The sequence below is a fragment of the Chiloscyllium punctatum genome, chromosome 8 (genome assembly GCF_047496795.1).
Source record: "Chiloscyllium punctatum isolate Juve2018m chromosome 8, sChiPun1.3, whole genome shotgun sequence".
Lineage (NCBI taxonomy): Eukaryota > Metazoa > Chordata > Chondrichthyes > Orectolobiformes > Hemiscylliidae > Chiloscyllium > Chiloscyllium punctatum.
This window is the reverse complement of record NC_092746.1, coordinates 126,572,044-126,591,523: the sequence shown is the minus strand read 5'-3', so window position 1 is coordinate 126,591,523 and position 19,480 is coordinate 126,572,044. Positions and strand designations below refer to the sequence as shown.

At 43.1% G+C, this 19,480-nt stretch overlaps 1 protein-coding gene across 2 annotated transcripts in view; it reads left to right on the top strand.

The window, feature by feature from the left end:
* Positions 1-18,420, top strand: part of fbxl6 (F-box and leucine-rich repeat protein 6) — a 44,299-nt gene extending 25,879 nt beyond the window's left edge. For both annotated transcript variants that reach the window (XM_072576437.1, XM_072576438.1), the window contains exons 8-10: positions 2,579-2,810; positions 8,901-9,141; positions 16,897-18,420. In XM_072576437.1, coding sequence (XP_072432538.1) covers positions 2,579-2,810; positions 8,901-9,141; positions 16,897-17,080 — 657 coding nt within the window. In that variant the 3' untranslated portion in view covers positions 17,081-18,420. The remainder of the gene's footprint in view (positions 1-2,578; positions 2,811-8,900; positions 9,142-16,896) is intronic.
* Positions 18,421-19,480: the final 1,060 nt, after the last annotated feature.

Sequence of the window (19,480 nt, the reverse complement as noted above, 5' to 3'; positions counted from 1 at the left end):
TCCATTCATCAAGCATTCTATCCTGTATTCTGTCTTGTCATTTTTTTGAGATCTGGTCTGCAAAGTTAGTGTTGTCAGCGAAATGGTCGATGGCGTTAGCTCAAGATTTGGCCAGACAGTCTTGAGTACACAGGGAGTACAGTAAAGGGCTGAGTTTGCAGCCTTGTGGGAATGCCACTGTTGAGGATTGTCATTGAGGAGGTGCTGTTGCCTCTTCTCACTGACTGCTGTCTGTGGGTCAGGCAGTTGAGGATCCAGTTGCAGAGGGCAGAGCAGAGACCTAGGTCTCGGATTTTGGAGATTAATTTGTTTGGAATTATTTTGTTGGAGTCGGAGCTGTACGCCATGATTAGGAGCCTAAGCAGGTCTCCTTGTTATCTGGATGTTCCAGGGATGAGTGTAGGGCTAGGGAGATGGCTAGGGACCTGTTGCAGTGGTGGGTAAATTGCAAGGGATCAAGGCAGGCTGGGAGGCTAGAGCTGATATGAGCCATGATTAACCTTTCAAAGCACTTCATCATTCTGGAGGCCAGACCACCAGGCAGTAGTCATTGAGGCACACTATGAGTTTTCTTTTGATACCGAGATGATGGTAGTGGTCTTGAAGCGGGTGAGGACTTCAAATCTGCTTAGAGGGCAAAATTTAAATCCTTAGTTCAATATACAACCTATGTACAATTGAACATAATTAGTATAGAGTTATTAGGAACTGAACCATACAGCACCAAAATTGTTACATTGGTCCTTTTTGTTTTCTTCTTCCTCTGGGAAGAAGGTTGCACACCCAAGTGTCACAGAAGGACATGAGTTAGGCCTTTTAAGACCAAAATGAGAATTTTTTTTCACCCAGAGAGTGGTGAGCCTGTGGAATTCCCTGCCACAGAAAGCAATTGAGGCCAAATATTAACTGCTTTCAGAAAGGAGTTGGATAGTTATTGGGGCTTATAGGAATCATAACTATGGGAGAAAGTGGGAACAGGATACTGAGTTGGATGATCAGCCATGATATTGAGTGGTGGAGCAGGGCTTGAAGGATTGAGTGGCCTATTTGTCCTGTTTTCAATGTTTCTATATTTCTACGTGGCCAGCAAGCTTGGGAAGTGATAACAGGACCAGTCTGTTCTGCCATTCAGTGAGATTATGGGTGACCTGTAGCCTTAATTCCATAGAGGAGAAAGTGAGGACTGCAGATGCTGGAGATCAGAGTCAAGAGTGTGGTGCTGGAACAGCACAGCAGGTCAGGCAGCATCTGAGGAGCAGGAGAGTCGACGTTTCAAGCATAAGTCTTTTATCAGGAAAGCTTAACTCCATATACCTGTCTTTGGCGCATATCCCTTAGCATCGTTACTTGTCAAACATTTATCTATCTCCGATTTAAAATCAGCAATTGATTCTGTATCAGCTGGCACTTGTGGAAAAGAGTTCCAAACATTTATTTATTTATTGTCATGTCTACTGAAGTACAGTAAAAAGCTTAGTTTATGAGCAGTACAGCAGATCACAGTAAGCAAGAATGTACAGATCAGAAAGACTTAGACAGACCCATACAGGTTACAATCTTAGCAAGGTCAGCATTATTTGAGGCTAGAGTGTCCATTCATCAGTCTTACAATGGCCTGTAAGAAGCTGTTCCTGAAACTGCCTGATAGAAAAGTTGTAGGCGATCGTTACTGGGGTGCAGTGGATCTTTGATGATATTGGTAGCCTTTCCATGGCCGCAAGCCATGTAAATGGTGTCCATGGATGGGAGGTTGGCTTCAGTGAAGGTTGGGGGGGGGGCGGGGGTGGGGAGGTTCAGTGACAGGAAATTAACCAGTCAATAATAAAGTAAAGCAGCATATAATGGAACAACAGTTTGAAGAACAGCTCCTTGCCTGCTGTTAGCAGACTTTGGAACACACCCCTCAAGCATTAATGTTGATCTTTGTTACACCTTCTCTGCAGCTGTAACACTGTTACCGTAGAATCTCTACAGTGTGGAAGCAGGCCGTTCAGCCCATCAAGTCTACACTGATTCATTTCCCCCCCCCCACACACACCATTGCTGTAACCCTGAACTTATTATGGCTAACCCACCGAACCTGCACATTCCTGGACAGTATGGGCAATTTAACATGGCCAACTCACCTGATCTGCACATCTTTGGACTGTGGGAGGAAATCAGAGTACCCGAAGGAAACCCACACAGTCACTGGGAGAATGTGCAAACTCCGCACAGAGACCTGAGACTGGAATCAGGCCCAGGTTCCTGGCGCTGTGAGGCAGCAGTGCTAACTACTGAGCTACTCTGCCACCCAGTGTACAGTGTAACAGTCATTGTGCACTCTATTCTGCTACCTGATGCAATTTGTATGGTATGATCTGTCTGTACAGCAAGCAAAACAGTGCTTTTGGTTAATTTGTTAAAACAACAAATTAACATTCATGTCAGGTCATCATTGTTAGTAATGGCCTTGCAGTAGCTGGTCTAGTTTTGCACTGTGATTTCTTATTCTTTTCCTGTACATACAGCAACAGTTTAGACCTCATCCCTTATCATTCTAGGTATTCAGAACCTAATCTAAAAAATTCTTGTGCAGGTGCTGAGACTCCTGAACTTAACCTGGTTTCCGAAGGCTTGCACTATGATTGTTTCACCAGAGGTTGGTTTCTCTGAATTGGAGGAATTGTGCTTGGCCACGTCATCATTTTCATTGGTTACTGATGAAGTTCTGGTAAAGCTACTGCACTTGTCATCGAGGCTACGGACATTAGATCTGAGAGGCTGCTATCGGATCACATCAGCGGGGTTACAACTTCTACCTTGCCAAGGTAAGGACATGTTTCTCTGAAGTCACCCTTTATGACCACTTTACCTTCATTATGAGTAGGGTCATTTGTTTTATGCTTGTTTAACATTTGAGTTGTATTGTTACAAATAAATCAATTTTCTAGTTCATTGATATCCTCAGGCACTCCCAAGTCTAGTCCAAAATATTTTATGTGCAGATAAGTCATTATTATGTCCTAGGAGAAGGTGAGGACTGCAGATGCTGGAGATCAGAGCCGAAGAGTTTGGTATTGGAAAAGCACAGCCGGTCAGGCAGCATCTGAAGAGCGGGAGAATCAATGTTTCGGGCCTAAGCCCTTCATCAGGAATGAGGCTTGTGGGCCAAGGGGGCTGAGAGATAAATGGCTGGGGGAAAGTAGCTGAGGGTGCAATAGGTACATGACATTGGGCGTGAAGCTGCTAGGTTGGAGAGGAGGGTGGAGCAGATAGGTGGGAAGGCAGATTGACAGGTAGGACAGGTCAAGAGGGTGGTGGCGAGTTAGAAGGTTGGACCTGGGTTAAGATAGAGGGAAAGGAAATGAGGAACCTGGTGAAATCCACATTGATCCTGTGTGGTTGGAGGGTCCCAAGGTGGAAAATGAGGCTTTCTTCTTCCACGTGTCGGGTGGTAATGGTTTGGCGGTGGAGGAGGCCCAGTACTTGCATGTCCTTGGCGGAGTGGGTGGGGGAGTTAGTGTCCCAGAGATGTCCTCTGAAACGTTCCGCAAGTTGGTGTCCTGTCTCTCCAATGTAGAGGAGACCACAATGGGAGCAACGGATACAAGAGATGATGTGTGGAAGTATAGATAAATCTCTGACGTATGTGCAAGGATCCTTTGGGGCCTTGGGGAGAGGTGAGGGTGGAGGCATGGGCGCAGGTTTTGCAATTCTTGTGATGGCAGGGGAAGCTGCTGGGAGTGGAGGGTGGGTTGGTGGGGGCATGGACCTAACGAGGGAGTCACGGAGGGAATGGTCTTTATGAAACGCTGATAGGGGTGGGGAGGGTAATATATTCTGGGTGGTGGGATCTGTTTGTCGGTGGTGGAAATGGCGGAGGATAATGCAATGTATCCAGAGGTTGGTGGGGTGGAATGTGAGGACAAGGGAGGGTTCTGACCTTGTTGCGGTTGGAGGGGTATGATTCAAGGGTAGAGATGTGGAAAGCGGCGGCGATATGCTGGAGGGCATCATTGACCATGTGGTAGGGGAAATGGTGGTCTTTTGAAGGAGGAGGCCATCTCGGATGTTCTGTGGTGAAATTGGTCATCCTGGGAGCAGGTGCGGTGAAGGAATTAGGAATAAGTGATAGCGTTTTCACAAGAGATGGTGGGAGGAGGTGTAGTCCAGGTCACTGTGGGAGTCGGTGGATTTGTAGTAGATGTCCAGGTAGCTGAGGGAGCTTGACCTGTCCTATCTGTCAGTCTCTACCCACCTATCCGTTCCCCCCTCCCCTCTGACCTATCATCTTCACCCATATTGCATTCTCAGCCCCTTTGGCCCATAAGCCTCATTCCTGATGAAGGGCATGTGCCCGAAACATCAATTCTCCTGCTCATCGAATGCTGCCTGAGCGGCTGTGCTTTCCACCGCCACACTCTTTGACATCATTATGTCCCGTTGTGTTCTCCCAGCCAAGTATAGTATGGGTTAGATATGAAGTAAAGTTTCCAATGCAAAGTTCTCAGGGCAAGTACAGCAGTTCCACACAATATAAAGTTTTGTCAACATTTTCTTGTCAAGCGTTCCCAGGACAAGTACAGCGCAGTTGCGATACTGAGTAAAACTCCCTGTACACTGGCCCTTCAAACAATAGAGGAGATCAAGCATGCATCAGATGCAGATGGCACTTGCTGACCATAGCTTGTTGCCCTGACATTATGGTGGTGGGCTTTTGTCTTGTGCTTCTACAGTCCAACCCATGTATGTGTTTGTGCAATTTTGGTAGAAGTTTGCTTTCTTTATTTGATTTTGGATGCGTTATCCTGTAGATAAATTTTAGAGGATCTGCAGCAATAAATGCATTGTTCTTACCACAGTGACCATATCCTTGCATTTAGACCTGAAAGAAACCATTGGTCTCCGTATCCCATGATTTTAAAAAAGACCTTGAGCACTTTGGATTTCTGGAACCTGCAATAAGATCCAAACACAACTCCTCTATTCATCATTCATGAGTAAAACAGACATGCATGGATTTATCATAGCCTGAATAGCAAATGGTCCATGTCCAAACCAAAGAAAACACATTAGACAGTAGAAATAGAGGCTAATAAGAATGAGGAACATCTTGTACCGTATTAAAGAAACTTAAGGCTTGAAGCTGACAAATCTCTGGGACTGGGATTGCCTGCATCCTACGGTTATCAAGATAGTTGTAGATTCAATGGGTTAACAAATGTGACAGGGTGATTCAAGAAAAGAGAGCGAGGAAACAGGAAATACATAGAGTCAGGAACATGCTAGGGTTTATTACTATAACATTTATAAAATTAGAGTGTGGCAGTCAGCCAGGCTTTACAAAGGAAATGGTGTTTAATAAATATATTTGCATTTTTTGAGGAAGTAATTAGTTGGATGGTTAAAGGGGAATTAGTGAAATCATACTCTTGAATTTCTGAAAAGCATTGATAAGATGCCACATGAAATATTAATACACAACGGCTTTATGGATTGGAGGGGATTTGTATAGAAAGAGAAATGGTTAATGGAAAGGAAGCAGAGAGTAGGGATAAATGGGGCATTATTAAGTTGGTAGCTTGTAACTTGGAGTGCCACAATGATCAAATTCATTGAAATTCAACGTGAGTAAATGCAAGGTCTTGCACTTTCAAAAAAAGAATCCAGGCATGGATTATTTTCTAAACAGTGAGAACATTCATAAAGCCAAAGCACAAAGGGATCTGGGAGTACTAGTCCAGGATTCTCTAAAGGTTAACTTGTAGGTTGAGTCCGTGATTAAGAAAGCGAATATAATGTTGTCATTTATCTCGAGGTTTAGAATATAAAAGCAGCGATGTGCTTCTGACACTTTATAAAGCGCTAGTTCGGCCCCATTTCGAATATTGTGCCCACTTTTGGGCCCCACACCTCAGGACAGACATATTGGTACTGGAGTGTGTCACATGGATGATCCCTGGAATGGGAGGCCTAACGCACAATGAACGGCTGAGGATCCTGGGATTGTATTCATTAGAGTTTAGAAGGTTATGGGGAGATTTAATAGAAACTTACAAGATAATGCATGGCTTAGAAAGGGTGGACGCTGGGAGGGCGGGGGAGGCGTGCGTGGGGAGAGAGAGAAAGAGGGCATGAGGTCGGTCATTTGGAGGTGGTGCTGTTCTTGGCAGCATTTCAGTGAGTCAAGTTCGTTTTTAATCATTGTACCTGTCAACAAAAGATGTGATCAGGGTTGAAGCAGCTCTTTACAGTAATGTGTCTATCGGGGTTTCTAATATAAGGGAGGTTGACCTGTCATGAGAGGCTGAGTAAGTGTGGTGTATTCTGTGTAGGTTCGAAGAATGAGAAGTGATTTTATTGAAATTGTTTTGCTGGGATTTACTGGGTAGGCAGAGAGAGCTGGAAAATGTGGAACACTGGTGCAGTCTCTGGGTAAGAGGGAGAGAAAAGACTAGCATTGATCTAGGACTTGTCATTTTTGCTGGGCAACTTGAAATGCTGTCTAGCCAATCGAACCCTGTTAAGGTGCAGTCACTGCAATAATGCAGAGTTGAGGTGTTTGCCATTTCAGATTGAAGTAAGCGGTTTTTCAGTCAGGGAGTGGTGAATCTTTGAAATGCTTTACTCGAGAGGGTTTTGTTCCATCATTCACTGTATCCACTAGGATGGAGTGGTTTCTGATGTCTGTGTATCAAGGAATCTGATGCAGGCAAGAAAAGAGATTTGAGTTCCAAGGTCAGGCCTGATCAGACTGATTGTGGAAGTGGGATCTTTGAGCCATGTGATCTGCTCCTATTAAATTCTTAACAAACTGACAAATTTGAGTCAATCTTGGCTCAATTCTTGAAGGTTGCAAGGCATAAGGCCCTTGTCCAGCCTATTGTGCAGCTGCACTGATTTTTAATGTCTAGTCTTGATTTTTAATTTGGGGAATGATGTATATTTTTAATCAAGCTTGTGCAGTTTATATTTATCAGACCCATCCCATCTACTTTCAGTGTGTAATCAAAGACAAAACTCTCCCAAGAGACTGAGCTCTGAAATTTCTCCTTGGCCTAAAAGGTCATTTGTATGAAATATACAGCTTAACTTTCATGACAGTCTTATGAAGCTGGAGAAATAGAGTTTCAATGCATTTCATTGTCTTTACCAATGGCACTCCATCACATCCTCCCGTGCTCTCTATTGACTGTTGGGAATGTTGTTGTCCACCATTTCCGGATCTCCATTCAATTCACTTGTAGATTATTGACTAAAGATATTGGGCTATTATTGCTATGTTCTGGTGGTTTTAAACAGAGGAATTGAGCAAAGGGGTGAAGCTGTCCAAAACAAAATTCTATGTTAAATCTGCAGCTGCTATAAACTGTACTCCTATCCTCCTGCCAGCCTACTCATTGGTCTGTGGCTGCACAGTTGTCAAGATCTTACCCTAGAGGAATTGTGTGTACATTTGTACGCTGCCTATGCAACGTCTGCATTTAAGTACCTCCTCTTAACTTGACAAGCACAATGGGAGGTTCTAGTGAGTGATTGTCAAACAGAATTTGATAAGGTAAAAACAATGACTGCAGATGCTGGAAACCAGATTCTGGATTAGTGGTGCTGGAAGAGCACAGCAGTTCAGGCAGCATCCAAGGAGCTTCGAAATCGACGGTTCGGGCAAACTCCCTTCATCAAAAGCCCTTTTTATTCCTGATCCAGAAACTAATCCAGAAACAGAATTTGATACCAAGTCATAAAAAGAGTTGTTAGGACAGTTGAAATAATACAGAAGGAGAGAGGGAGGAATTCACAATTTTACGGCCTGGCCATTATACAACAGTATAGAATGTGAAAATTGGGAATTGCAAGAGGCCATACAGAATTGGAGGTGTAGAGCGTAGAAATAGACCCTTCAGTCTCACTTGGAGAAAGTGAGGACTGCACATGCTGGAGATCAGAGCTGAAAATGTGTTGCTGGAAAAGCGCAGCAGGTCAGGCAGCATTCAGGGAGCAGGAGAATCGACGTTTGGGCTCATGCCCGAAACGTCGATTCTCCTGCTCCCTGGATGCTGCCTGACCTGTTGCACTTTTCCAGCAACACATTTTCAGCCATTTAGTCTCACTTGTCTATGTTGACCAGATATCCGAAATAAATCTAGTCCCATTTGTCAGGATTTGGCTCATATCCTTCTAAATCCTTCCTGATGATATACCCATCCAGATGCCTTTTAAATGTTGTAATTATACCAGCTTCCATCATCTTCTGGCAGCTTCTTCAATATAGGTTCCACCCTTTGCGTGAAAAAGTTGCCCCTTAGGTCCCTTTTAAATTTTTTCCCTCTCACCCTAAACTTAAGCCCTCTAGTTTTGGACTCACCACACCCCAGGGAAAAGATCTTGTCTATTTACCCTATCCATGCTCCTCATTATTTTATAAACCTGATGTGGATAGAGATGCTGGAGTTGGGTTGGAGTGGACAGGGTCAAAATCAAATGACCACTAGGTTATAGTCCAACAGGTTTATTTGAAATTGCAAGCTTTCAGCGCACTGCTCCTTCCTCAGGCATGGTACAGAGGAAGGAGCTGAGCTCCGAAAGCTTGCAATTTCAAATAAACCTGTTGGATTATAAGCTAGTGTCATTGCACTCCAAATGTGAGAAGTGCAGAGATATCTGGATTGTAAGGCTGAAGGTGGTTACTGACATTCAGAAGGTTGAGAGGCCATTGGGTTTTAAGGTAAGTTTTTTAAAATGGAGTTGCCAGGTTAGGAGCCGATGTAAGTTAGCAAGCACAGGAATGATGATTGCATTACTTCAGACTGTTCCTGACAGTCAACTCAATAAGCTTGCAGCCCATGCCTTCTACACATCTGTGCAAACTAAAGGACTACCTTTGTTTTCTTATGAAACTCTACTCGTTTCAATTCTAGACCTGGCACGGCTGTTCTTGGGACTTTACTGTAGTACCACCACCCTGTTGCTGGCTAAACAGGGCTCTGAGCAGATGGCATTGAAGTGGAGGCATTCTTTACAAGAACTGGATCTCACTGGGCAGTGCTACAATGAAAAAGACCTCGAGCTGGCTATGCAAATCCTAGCAGGGACTGCGGGAAACCATCTTCTGCGATCTTTAAACCTGGCTGGAACAAAGGTCACATTGGATGCCATCAGGTATTCATCATGTAGATGTGGTAATCAGTATGGTCTTTTTCTCTTAAAAATTGTAAGGAAAATTAGAATGAAAAAAATACATTAAGCAAGTTCTATGATTCTGCATCAAAATCTGAATTGGATATGTATTGAGGAAAGAAACATTTGTTGGGTTATGGGGAAAGACAATGGACTGAAATTGTTTAGGCTTATAGAATAAAACAAAGAACTGAGAATGATGGAAATCTGAAACAAAAACGGAAATTGCTGCAGCAACTCTAGTCTAGCAGCTTTTGTGGAGAGAAAGCAGAATTAATGTTTCAAGTTCAGTAACCCTTTGACGTGGCACTGTCGCTGCACTTGTAATCCAGAGCCTAGGCTAATGTTTTGTGAACATGGGTGCAAATCCCACGACAGTGGATGGTGAGATTTGAATTCAATATAAATCTGACCATGAACTGCCAATAACTGCTGACCTAGCATACAATGCCCACATCACATGAATGAATAAAAGACAAGCAACCCCTCCCCTGTTTGATAGACACCAAATAATGACATTGACATTTTTCTTGGGAATAAAGTGGCAGAAGTGAGCTCATCATCAGAAGGTGATGGCCATTACCAGAACATGTGCCCCAGGAGTGAATGTCAGCCTGAGGTATAATGAACATGGGGCTTCAGGTATTAAATTACTGACCCAGATCAGTGACTGATGGGGACAGTCTCCTGTGAATGAATTACTAGTCCTAGAGCAGGAAAATTGGATGGATAAAGCTCATCTCCATACTTGGAGGTGAGTATTTCTTTTGATCTCAGTCTTCTAGAGCTGGCTAACGGGTTGCATTAGGTGAAACTATAGCCTCCTCTGAGACCATTTGGCGTATTGTTTCCAAGCTGGTCAACAATGATCTGAATATACTCCTCCATTTTTTTATATATTGGAAAGCTCTTTTCAAAGTGGTTTCATTCTCTCAAGCTTTTTTTTTACAGCCTTTTACTCAGACAATTGTTTACTTATGGGTCAATTGAAACTTATCAGATTTAGCAATGCATTACTTTAGGACCCACAAGATGGAATATAATGTACAATTCATGTTAAAATTGTACAAGGCATTGGTTTGGCCTCATTTAGAATACTGCGTGCAGTTCTGGTCGCCACATTACCAAAAGGATGTAGACACTTTGGAGACAGTGCAGAGAAGGTTTACAGGGATGTTGCCTGGTATGGAAGGTGCTAGCTATGAAGAGACATTGAGTAGGTTAGGTTTATTTTCAGTAGAAAAAAGGAGATTGAGGGGGGACCTGATTGAAGTTTACAAAATCATGAAGTGTATAGACAGGGTGGATAGAGACCAGCTTTTTCCCAGGGCGAAGGATTCAATAACGAGAGGTCATGCTTTCAACGTGAGAGTTGGAAAGTTTAAGGGGGATACATGCGGCAAGTACTTCACACAGAGGGTTGGAACGCATTGCCAGCAGAGGTGGGAGAGGCATGGTCAATTCATTTAAGATGTGTCTGGACAAATGCATGAGTAGGTGGGGAGCAGAGAGATACAAATGCTTAGGGATTGACCGACTGGTTTAGACAGTACATTTGAATTGGCTCAGGCTTGGAGGGCCGAAGGGCCTGTTCCTGGGCTGTAAACTTTCTTTGTTCTTTGTTCGACTTGTGCTACAGATAACAGGCCTAGGCTGCACTTTGTTTGTCAGCCACTGAGCTGCTATAGAAGCATCTTCTTTAAGATGGAGGAGAGAGAGCTTTTATAATATTTAAAAAAAACTATATATATAAAAAAAATTTCTTAGATTTCATATAGTTATTAGACAGCAAGCTCAGAAGTGAGGCAGCTAATTTGTGTATAGCACCATACCGCTTAAAGTAGGAAATATTTATATGGGACAAATGTTGATGTTGAGGATGGCAGAAAAAAATTTGATGGGCAAAATCTTGCAAGATGGAATATAATGTGGCAATGTATGAAGTTATGTATTTTGGTGGGAATGATCAGTTAAATAGAGAAAATCTGCAGAAAGCTACAGAACAGGGAGATTTGGAGTCTTTGTGCATGAGTCATAGAAAGCTAGCAAATAAGCTTAGCAGGTTATAGGAAAGCTAGATGAAATGTTGGTCTTTATTTCAAAATCAAGGAAATCTTGTTAGAACTGCAAGCCTTAGACCACATCTAGAATACTATGGGCCCCTTCAGTAAGGATAAATATACTGGAGTTGGGGACAAACCAGAGAAAGTTCACTAGTTTGATCCTGGGTATGATCACTGACTCTGCATCTTAACTTTTCCACCAGTTTATCCCTATTTGCTTTTAGGTTTTATTAAATATCCTCAATTTTTTTCTTCTCCATATAGAATATCCATAGCTTCTCCAATTTATCCACATAACCAAATTTCCTAATCCCTGGATCCATTCTTGAGTCCTTTCTGAAGCCCCTCTAATGTCTTCAAATCCAGTGCCAAACATGACATGTAATCAGGAGGGGGGGAGAACAGATAGCCCAGTGATAATACCACTAGGCTATTTATTCAAGAGACCCAGTTAATGTTTTTGGAATCCACTTGGTGGAATTTGAATTCAATAAAAGTTTTGGAGTTAAGAGGCCAATGATGACGATTGTCAATTTTTGGAAAAATCCATCTGGTTTGCAAATGTACTTTAGGGAGGGAAAACTTCTGACCAGGTCTGGCCTGCATGTGACTGCAGACCCTTGGTAATGAGATTGCCTCTTAACTGCCCTCAGGGCAATTAGGGATGGGCAGTAAATCCTTGCCTGGTTAGTGATGCCAACATCCTATGTACGAATAGACCGAACCAGTGTGTTATGACACCAAGATAGCAAGCCAGACTGAATTGGACTCGCAGTCACTGGATTCACAACATGATGACATTAAGCATTTGATAACCCTCAAAATTGCTCAGTTGTTCCTAACCAGACTTTACAAATGACAGGGAGAAGGTGAGGACCGCAGATGCTGGAGAGTCTGAGTCAAAAAGTGTGGAGCTGGAAAAGCACAGCAGGTCAGGCAGTATCCGAGGAGCAGGAACGTCGATGTTTTGGGCATAAACCCTTCAGGCATTCCTAATGAAAGGCTTATGCTGAAAGCGTGAATTCTCCTTCTCCTCTGATCCTACCTGACCTGCTGTGCTTTTTCCAGCGCCACACTTCTTGACTTTTACAAATGACAGACCTTAGACACCCAAGTTTATAACTCAATACATTGTTAATTAATTTTGTAACTTTAGCAGAACACAGATGACCGACATGGTAATCAATTAATTCTACAATCTGTCTTCAGTAAGGTATTTGATAAGGTTCCCCCTGGTAGACTGATGGAGAAAATGAACTTGCTTGGGGTCCAGGGTATACTGGCTAGATGGACAGAGAACTGGCTGGGCAGAAGGGGACAGAGTAGTAGTGGAAGGGAGTTTTTCAAAATGGAGACCTATTACCTGTGGTGTTCCACAGGGATCCGCATTGGGACCACTGTTGCTTGTGACATACATAAATGATTTGGAGGAAGGTATAGTTGGGCTGATTAGCAAGTTTGCAAATGACACTAAGATTGGTGGAGTTGCCACTAGTGAATGGGATTGTCAGAGAATGCAGGAGAAAGTGAGGACTGCAGATGCTGGAGACCAGAGTTGAAAAATGCTGGAAAAACACAGCAGGCCAGGCAGCATCTGAGGAGCAGGAGAATCCACGTTTTAGGCATAAGCCCTTCAGGGATGAGGCTGGTGTGCCAATTCGGCTGAGATCAAAGGTAGGGGGGGAGGGAATTTGGGGGAGGGGTGCTGGGAATAGGATAGGTGGAAGGAGGGTGGTAGGCCGGAGAGGTCAGGAAGAAGATTGCAGGTCACGAGGGCGGTGCTGAATCCGGGGTTTGGGATTGAGATAAGGTGGGGGGAGGGGAAATGAGGAAGCTGGAGAAATCTACATTCATCCCGTGTGGTTGGAGGGTTCCTAGGCGGAAGATGAGGCGCTCTTCCTCCAGGCATCGTGTGGCCTGGGTCTGGCGATGGAGGAGGACAAGGACCTCCATGTCCTTGGTGGAGTGGGAGGGGGAGTTAAAGTGTTCAGCCATGGGGCGGTTGGGTTGGTTGGTCCGGGTGTCAGAGAATGCAGCAGAATATAGAGAGATTGGAGAGTTTGGGCAGAGAAATAGCAGATAGTGTTCAATCCGGACAAATGTGAGGTGATGCATTTTGGAAGATCCAGTTCAAGAGTGAACTATACTGTAAATGGAAAAGCCCTGGGGAAAATTGATGTACAGAGAGATCTGGGTGTTCAGGTCCGTTGTTCCCTGAAGGTGGCAATGCAGGTTGATAAGAGTGGTCAAGAAGGCATATATGGCATGCTTTCCTGCATCGGATGGGGTATTGAGTACGAGAGTTTGGCAGGTCATGTTATAGTTCTATAGGACTTTGGTTCTGCCACATTTGGAATACTGCGTACAGTTCTGGTCCCTACATTACCAAAAGGATATGCATGCTTTGGATGGGGTGCAGAGGAGGTTCACCAGGATGGTATGGTTGCCTGGTATGGAGGGTGCTAGCTATGAAGGATTATTTTCATTAGAAAGACAGCATGTGAGGGGGGAAACCTGATTGAGGTCTACAAAATCATGAGAGGTATAGACAGGGTGGATAGCAAGAAACTTTTTCCTAGAGTGGGAAAAATTATTAGGGGTCATGAGTTCAAGGTGAGAGGGGAAACGTTTAAGGGAGATATGCATGGAAAGTTCTTTACCAAGAGCGTGCTAGGTGCCTGGAACGTGTTGCTAGCAGAGGTGGTAGAGGCAGGCACGATAGTGTCATTTAAGATTTATGTAGACAGATACATGAATAGGCAGGGAGCAAAGGAATACGATAATAGACGACGGGTTCGATAGAGCATCTGGATTGGCACAGACTTGGAGGGCCGAAGGCCTGTTCCTGTGCTGGAATTTTCTTTGTTATTCTAAAGCAGTCTCCTGCCCAAAAAACCCAATAGAAAACAGTTGACCCTCTAGTTTGTCTTTCTCCTCCCTTGATGGACCATTTCAGCATGCAACCAGCTGCAGGTCCCTGAGCATAGCAACATCATGGTGCTGGTTCGTATACAGTGTTCTTGAAGCAGTGATTAACCTGCTTTGTTTTTCCATCCCAGTCCCCAAGAGCAAGCCTGGTTTTGTTCTTTTTTTTGAACTGCGTTATTGTTCAAAGTTCAGTTCTCAACTGCAACTCCGTTTCAAACCAAAACGAAAAAAAAAATTATATTCTCAACAAATGTTTTAGAGTTTTGTTATAATACCCTTGCTTTTGTTATGTGGTACTCTAAACTAGATTAATAACACTCAGCTATCCTATTTGATTCATTATCTCATTCTCAACTTGCCCTTCCCGCTTCAATAATTCATACAGATTCTCCTGCTCCTGGTTCCCCTTTAGAATGGTAGGTATATCCTGATCAACTTGTTCAGTCGTGTTTTAACACCTGTCAAACAGATGACTGTAGAACCCAGGCCTTGTGGCTTAGAGGTAGAAACACAATCATTATGCCACAAGTCCTTAAAGTATTTTACGTAAACCTGTTCAAACATGATGTGACACATTTCCATCGCAGGTTGGGCTTGATCCTTCAACCCCTGGCCTGGGGCTAGGGAAAGTATACTACCCCTGTGCCACAAGCATTACACCCTTTACTTTGTGTTCATACCAACATTGATCATTTCCCACTTCTCTGAATTAAATTTCATGACCATTTACCTGCATATAAATCCTCTAGGTGTATCACTGTCCTTCTGACTATCCTATTCACAATACTTGCACCTCAGTATGCTATGGCTTTGAGCTGTTTTGAGTCCAAATTATGATAGATGACCAACTAAACTGAATTAGCTGAAGCATAAAGAATATTGAGGTGAAAGCATAGATGCATTTAAAGGTGGATTTACTTCCGTAAACATAGCTGTGATAAAGAAACTTTCAGTACAGGTCGTTCAGCTATAAAGCATGTTTTGTCAGCGCGAATTAGCAAAAATAGAATTGATGAATTGTGGGCATTGTTTGGATAACATGAATGTTTTACTAAATGAGTATGGTGATTTTCTATTAGTCAGCTTCTACAGCGCGATTTGCTACAGCAGTTTCCCATAGTGTGATTTTTCTATAGCGCGAGGTCACAGAGGAACACAATTGTCATGTTATAGCAGACTGACCTGTACTTGAGCCTCAGTTGCTTATTAACTTTGACACGAATATCAAGAATGAAAGGAAGGGACTGAGTATATGTTCATGTTGGCTGATTCTACAGAAAATGGAAAGTAAGCTGTGAAGAGAAGCAAAAGAAAATAAACCGGGTAATTGAGTAAGAAATTAGCAGATGAAGTTATGACATGGGGAGACGTGAAATTATCCACTTTGGTTGAAGATGGAGAAGCAGCTTTTAAAAAATAAAAATAAAAAACCCAGAGATCAGTAAATATAGTTTTGCAGGGTTTGGAATTGGTCCTTGCACACGTAACATGCAGATACAGCAAACACCTTGGCATGCGTTTTCTTTCATTGGATGTGGGCATTGCTGTATCTGGTGCCAATCCTTAATTACTCTTGAACTGAGTGGCTTGCTAGATTATTTCTGAGGGCATTTAAGGATCAATCACATTCCTGTGGATCTGGAATTGCATGTGGACCAGATCAGGTAAGGACAGAAATCCACTTCCTAAGAGGCCAGTAGTGAAGCATGTCGAGTTTTATCAGTATCAACTATAGTTTCAAGGACAGCATGACTGAGAGTAGCTTTCAATTGCAGATTTAATTAATTGAATTTTAATTCCACCAGCTGCTTTGATAGGATCTGAACCTGTGATGTCAAAGTGCTGGTCTTTAAAGAGATACATGGGAGTAAGAAAATTAAATTAAGATTCGATTAGATTAGATCCCCTACAGTATGGAAACTGGCCCTTCGGTCCAACAAGTCCACACCGACCCTCTGAAGAGCAACCCACCCAGACCCGTTCCCCTACATTTACCCCTGGTTAATGCACCTAACACTACAGGCAATTTAGCATGGCCAATTCACCTAATGTGTGCATCTTTGGACTATGGGAGGAAACCCACGCTGACACGGGGAGAATGTGCAAACTTCACACAGACAGCTGCCCAAGTTGGGAATTGAACCCAGGTCCCTGGTGCTGTGAGGCAGCAGTGTTAACCACTAAGCCACCGTGTAATTGTTCAGCCATGATCTTGCTGAATGGAATAGTAGACTTAGTGACTTTGTCCTCCTGTTTAGATCTTGTATGGTGGAGTATATGCTGATAATGTTGGATGAAAAGAAATGATAGGAAGCTCACATGCAGCTGAAATGCTGGTCTGGATGGTTACATGGAATACTGGATTAGTGGTGCTGGAAGAGCACAGCAGTTCAGGCAGCATCCAACGAGCAGCGAAATCGATGTTTCGGGCAAAAGCCCTTCATCAGGAATAAACTGATGAAGGGCTTTTGCCCGAAACGTCGATTTCGCTGCTCGTTGGATGCTGCCTGAACTGCTGTGCTCTTCCAGCACCACTAATCCAGTATTTGGTTTTCAGCATCTGCAGTCATTGTTTTTACCTGGTTACATGGAATAGCCTATGTCTGTTCAATAGTATGTAACTATCCAGATGCTGAATGCTTGCACGTAGATCTTAACTCTCTCAGGAAACTTCTGATTTTCTGGCTGTTTTTCATGGTCATTGGAGTAATATTTGCCCTTTCTTTTACTTGCCTTTATCCTGCAGAATTGTGGTGAGCAACAGCCCCAATTTGAACTACCTGAACCTGACTTCCTGCCGCTGCCTCCCCCGTGGGCTTAAACGCGTCTACCGAGGCGGGGATGAGATCTCCCAATTTGTCAACAGATTGCTGGAAAGCACAGAGAACAGCAGCGCGACAGTGAGCGTGGACCACAAGGGGCAGTTGTGAAGCAAGTGGCCTGCTCTCAAATACCAGCAAAGGCCATGTTGCTAATCAATGAATGGTGTGACTGACTCACTTTCTTAAACAAAGTGCATGCGCGCGCGTGCATATAGGTTTATCTGTGTGTATGTGTATGCACACATCTGTGCCTCCAGCTCCCTCCAAAAAGTTCAAAGCACAATCAGTAAATAAAAAAATTTAAAAAAAGATCTGTACTCCAATTTGAGATCAGTTTCAAGCAGTAAAGAATGCACAGTTAGAAATCATCAAACAACAATGCCAAGTAATAGATATCCTGAAACAGAATTGTTGGACTGTACTGGAGGTATGGGTGCTTTGTTGATGTTGAGGAAAATTTGCAAGGTTAATGTGACTTTAAAAGTAACAGCCCACACAAGGAACACTGTAACTGAGCCTAGTTTGAAGTGTAGAATAAGGGTTCTTTTGCGATTGTATGTAGCAGCTACAAAATTCTGCTTCCTCTTTTCTAAACTGCTGAATGTAGACTGCCGACTGGTCTCCCATCCCTATAAGTCCATTGTACAATTTAGTATTTTTTAAACAGCTTAATAGGAACACTGTTGGGAAGGTGAACAGGTAGTGCCTTGTTTGTTTTTCTGTAGCTACCACCTTTTTGTAGCCTCATGCTTAAATCGAAGTTCTTTCCTCTTCTCAACGGTGCTAAATGGTAATTTTATTTATATACTTGTGTGGAAGAGCAACGGTCATGTTGTGAATATTTGAATCATGGTATTTTCCTGAAAATATCAAATCAAATTCAAAGTTTTTTATATAATGTTTTGGGCTGTGGTGTTTTCATTCTCAGGAAAAGTAAGGTAGCTTTCCTAAATGGTTAAGCAACCATGCAGTTTGGGTGCTAGATACATTCCTCCCAGATTACATGGTGATTAGCCTAGCCAGGAATTTTTTACACAACCAGCAACCCTTCCTCCAGGGGTGAGTTGTTTAAAGGATTTTCAAAGTCCTGCTCCAGAAACCAGTGTAAGAACCTGGGCTGGGAAAGTGCTAGACCTGGCAGTTGCACCCCATAGCACATTCTTGTGTCAAGAATTGCATGTGCTGATTGGCACGTGGTTAAGAGCCATTGAGCTGTCATCCCATCAAGTTCCTTTGTGAGCTGGAGGAGGCACGTTGGCATTGGTGGGTGATGTTCCAGTGAGAACAGGAGAGCATTCCAACTACAATGTTCAGCAGCTGAAAAACCAGTGATCGGTTTTTATGATCTTGCAATATATATTCTACAAAAATGTTTTAGACTCATCAATGTATAGATAAATGGAATATGTAAATATACATATATGTCATTAAATATTTGTAAAATCTAACTATTTAGTTATTTCAATTTTTAAATTAGAATGTGACCAAAATATTTGATCACAATATGATCATGATGGTTTTTGATTAAACAAGGAAAACGTGCCAGAGTGATTTAGTATTTTTAAAAATTCTTTAAATTCTTTTGTGGGACATGGGTGTTGCTGGCTGGGCCAGTATTTATTGCCCATCACTAATTGCCCTTCAGAAGGTGATGGTGAACTGCCTTCTTGAACTGATGCTGTCCATCTAAACAATGCCATTATGGAGGGAATTCCTGGATATTGACCCAGTGACACTGAAGCAAAATATTTCCAAGTCAGGGTGGTTAGTGACTGCAGTTAGTGATGTTCCCATGCATCAACTGCCCTTGTCCTTTTGAATGGTTGTGGGTTTGGAAAGAACTGTTGAAGAGTATTTGGCAAATCTCTGCAGTGCATCTTGTAGGTAGTACACACTGCTATGACTGAACAGCAGTGGTGGAGGGCGTGGATACTTGTGAATGTGATCCTAATCAAATGGGCTGCTATTTCCTGGATGGTGTCAAGCTTCTTGAGTGTTATTGGAGCAGCTTTCTTCCAGGCAAGTGGAAAGTCATCTATCCTACTACCTTGAGCCTTGTAGATGGTGGACAGGGTCTGAGGAGTCAGGAGGTGAGTTCCTAGCCTTTGACCAGCTCTTGTAGCTAGTGTTCATGTCGTGAGTCCAGTTGAGTTTCTGGTCAATGGTAACCTCCAGGATGTCGATTATGGGAGATTCAGTGATGATAATGCCATTGAATGTCACCAGATGGTTAGATTGTCTTTCATTGGAAATGGTCATTGCCTGGCATTTGTGTGGTACAAATGTTACTAGCTGCTTTCTGGCCCAAGCCTGGATATTACCAGATCTTAATGCATTTGGATATGGGCAGCTTCAGTATCTGAGGAGCTGTAAATGGTGTTGAACATTGCAATCATCATGAACATTCCCAATTCTGACATGATGAAGCAGCTGAAGATGGTTGTGCCTAGAGCTTGGAGCTGAGGTGGCTGACTTCTAACAACTACAACCATCCTCCTATGTGCCAAG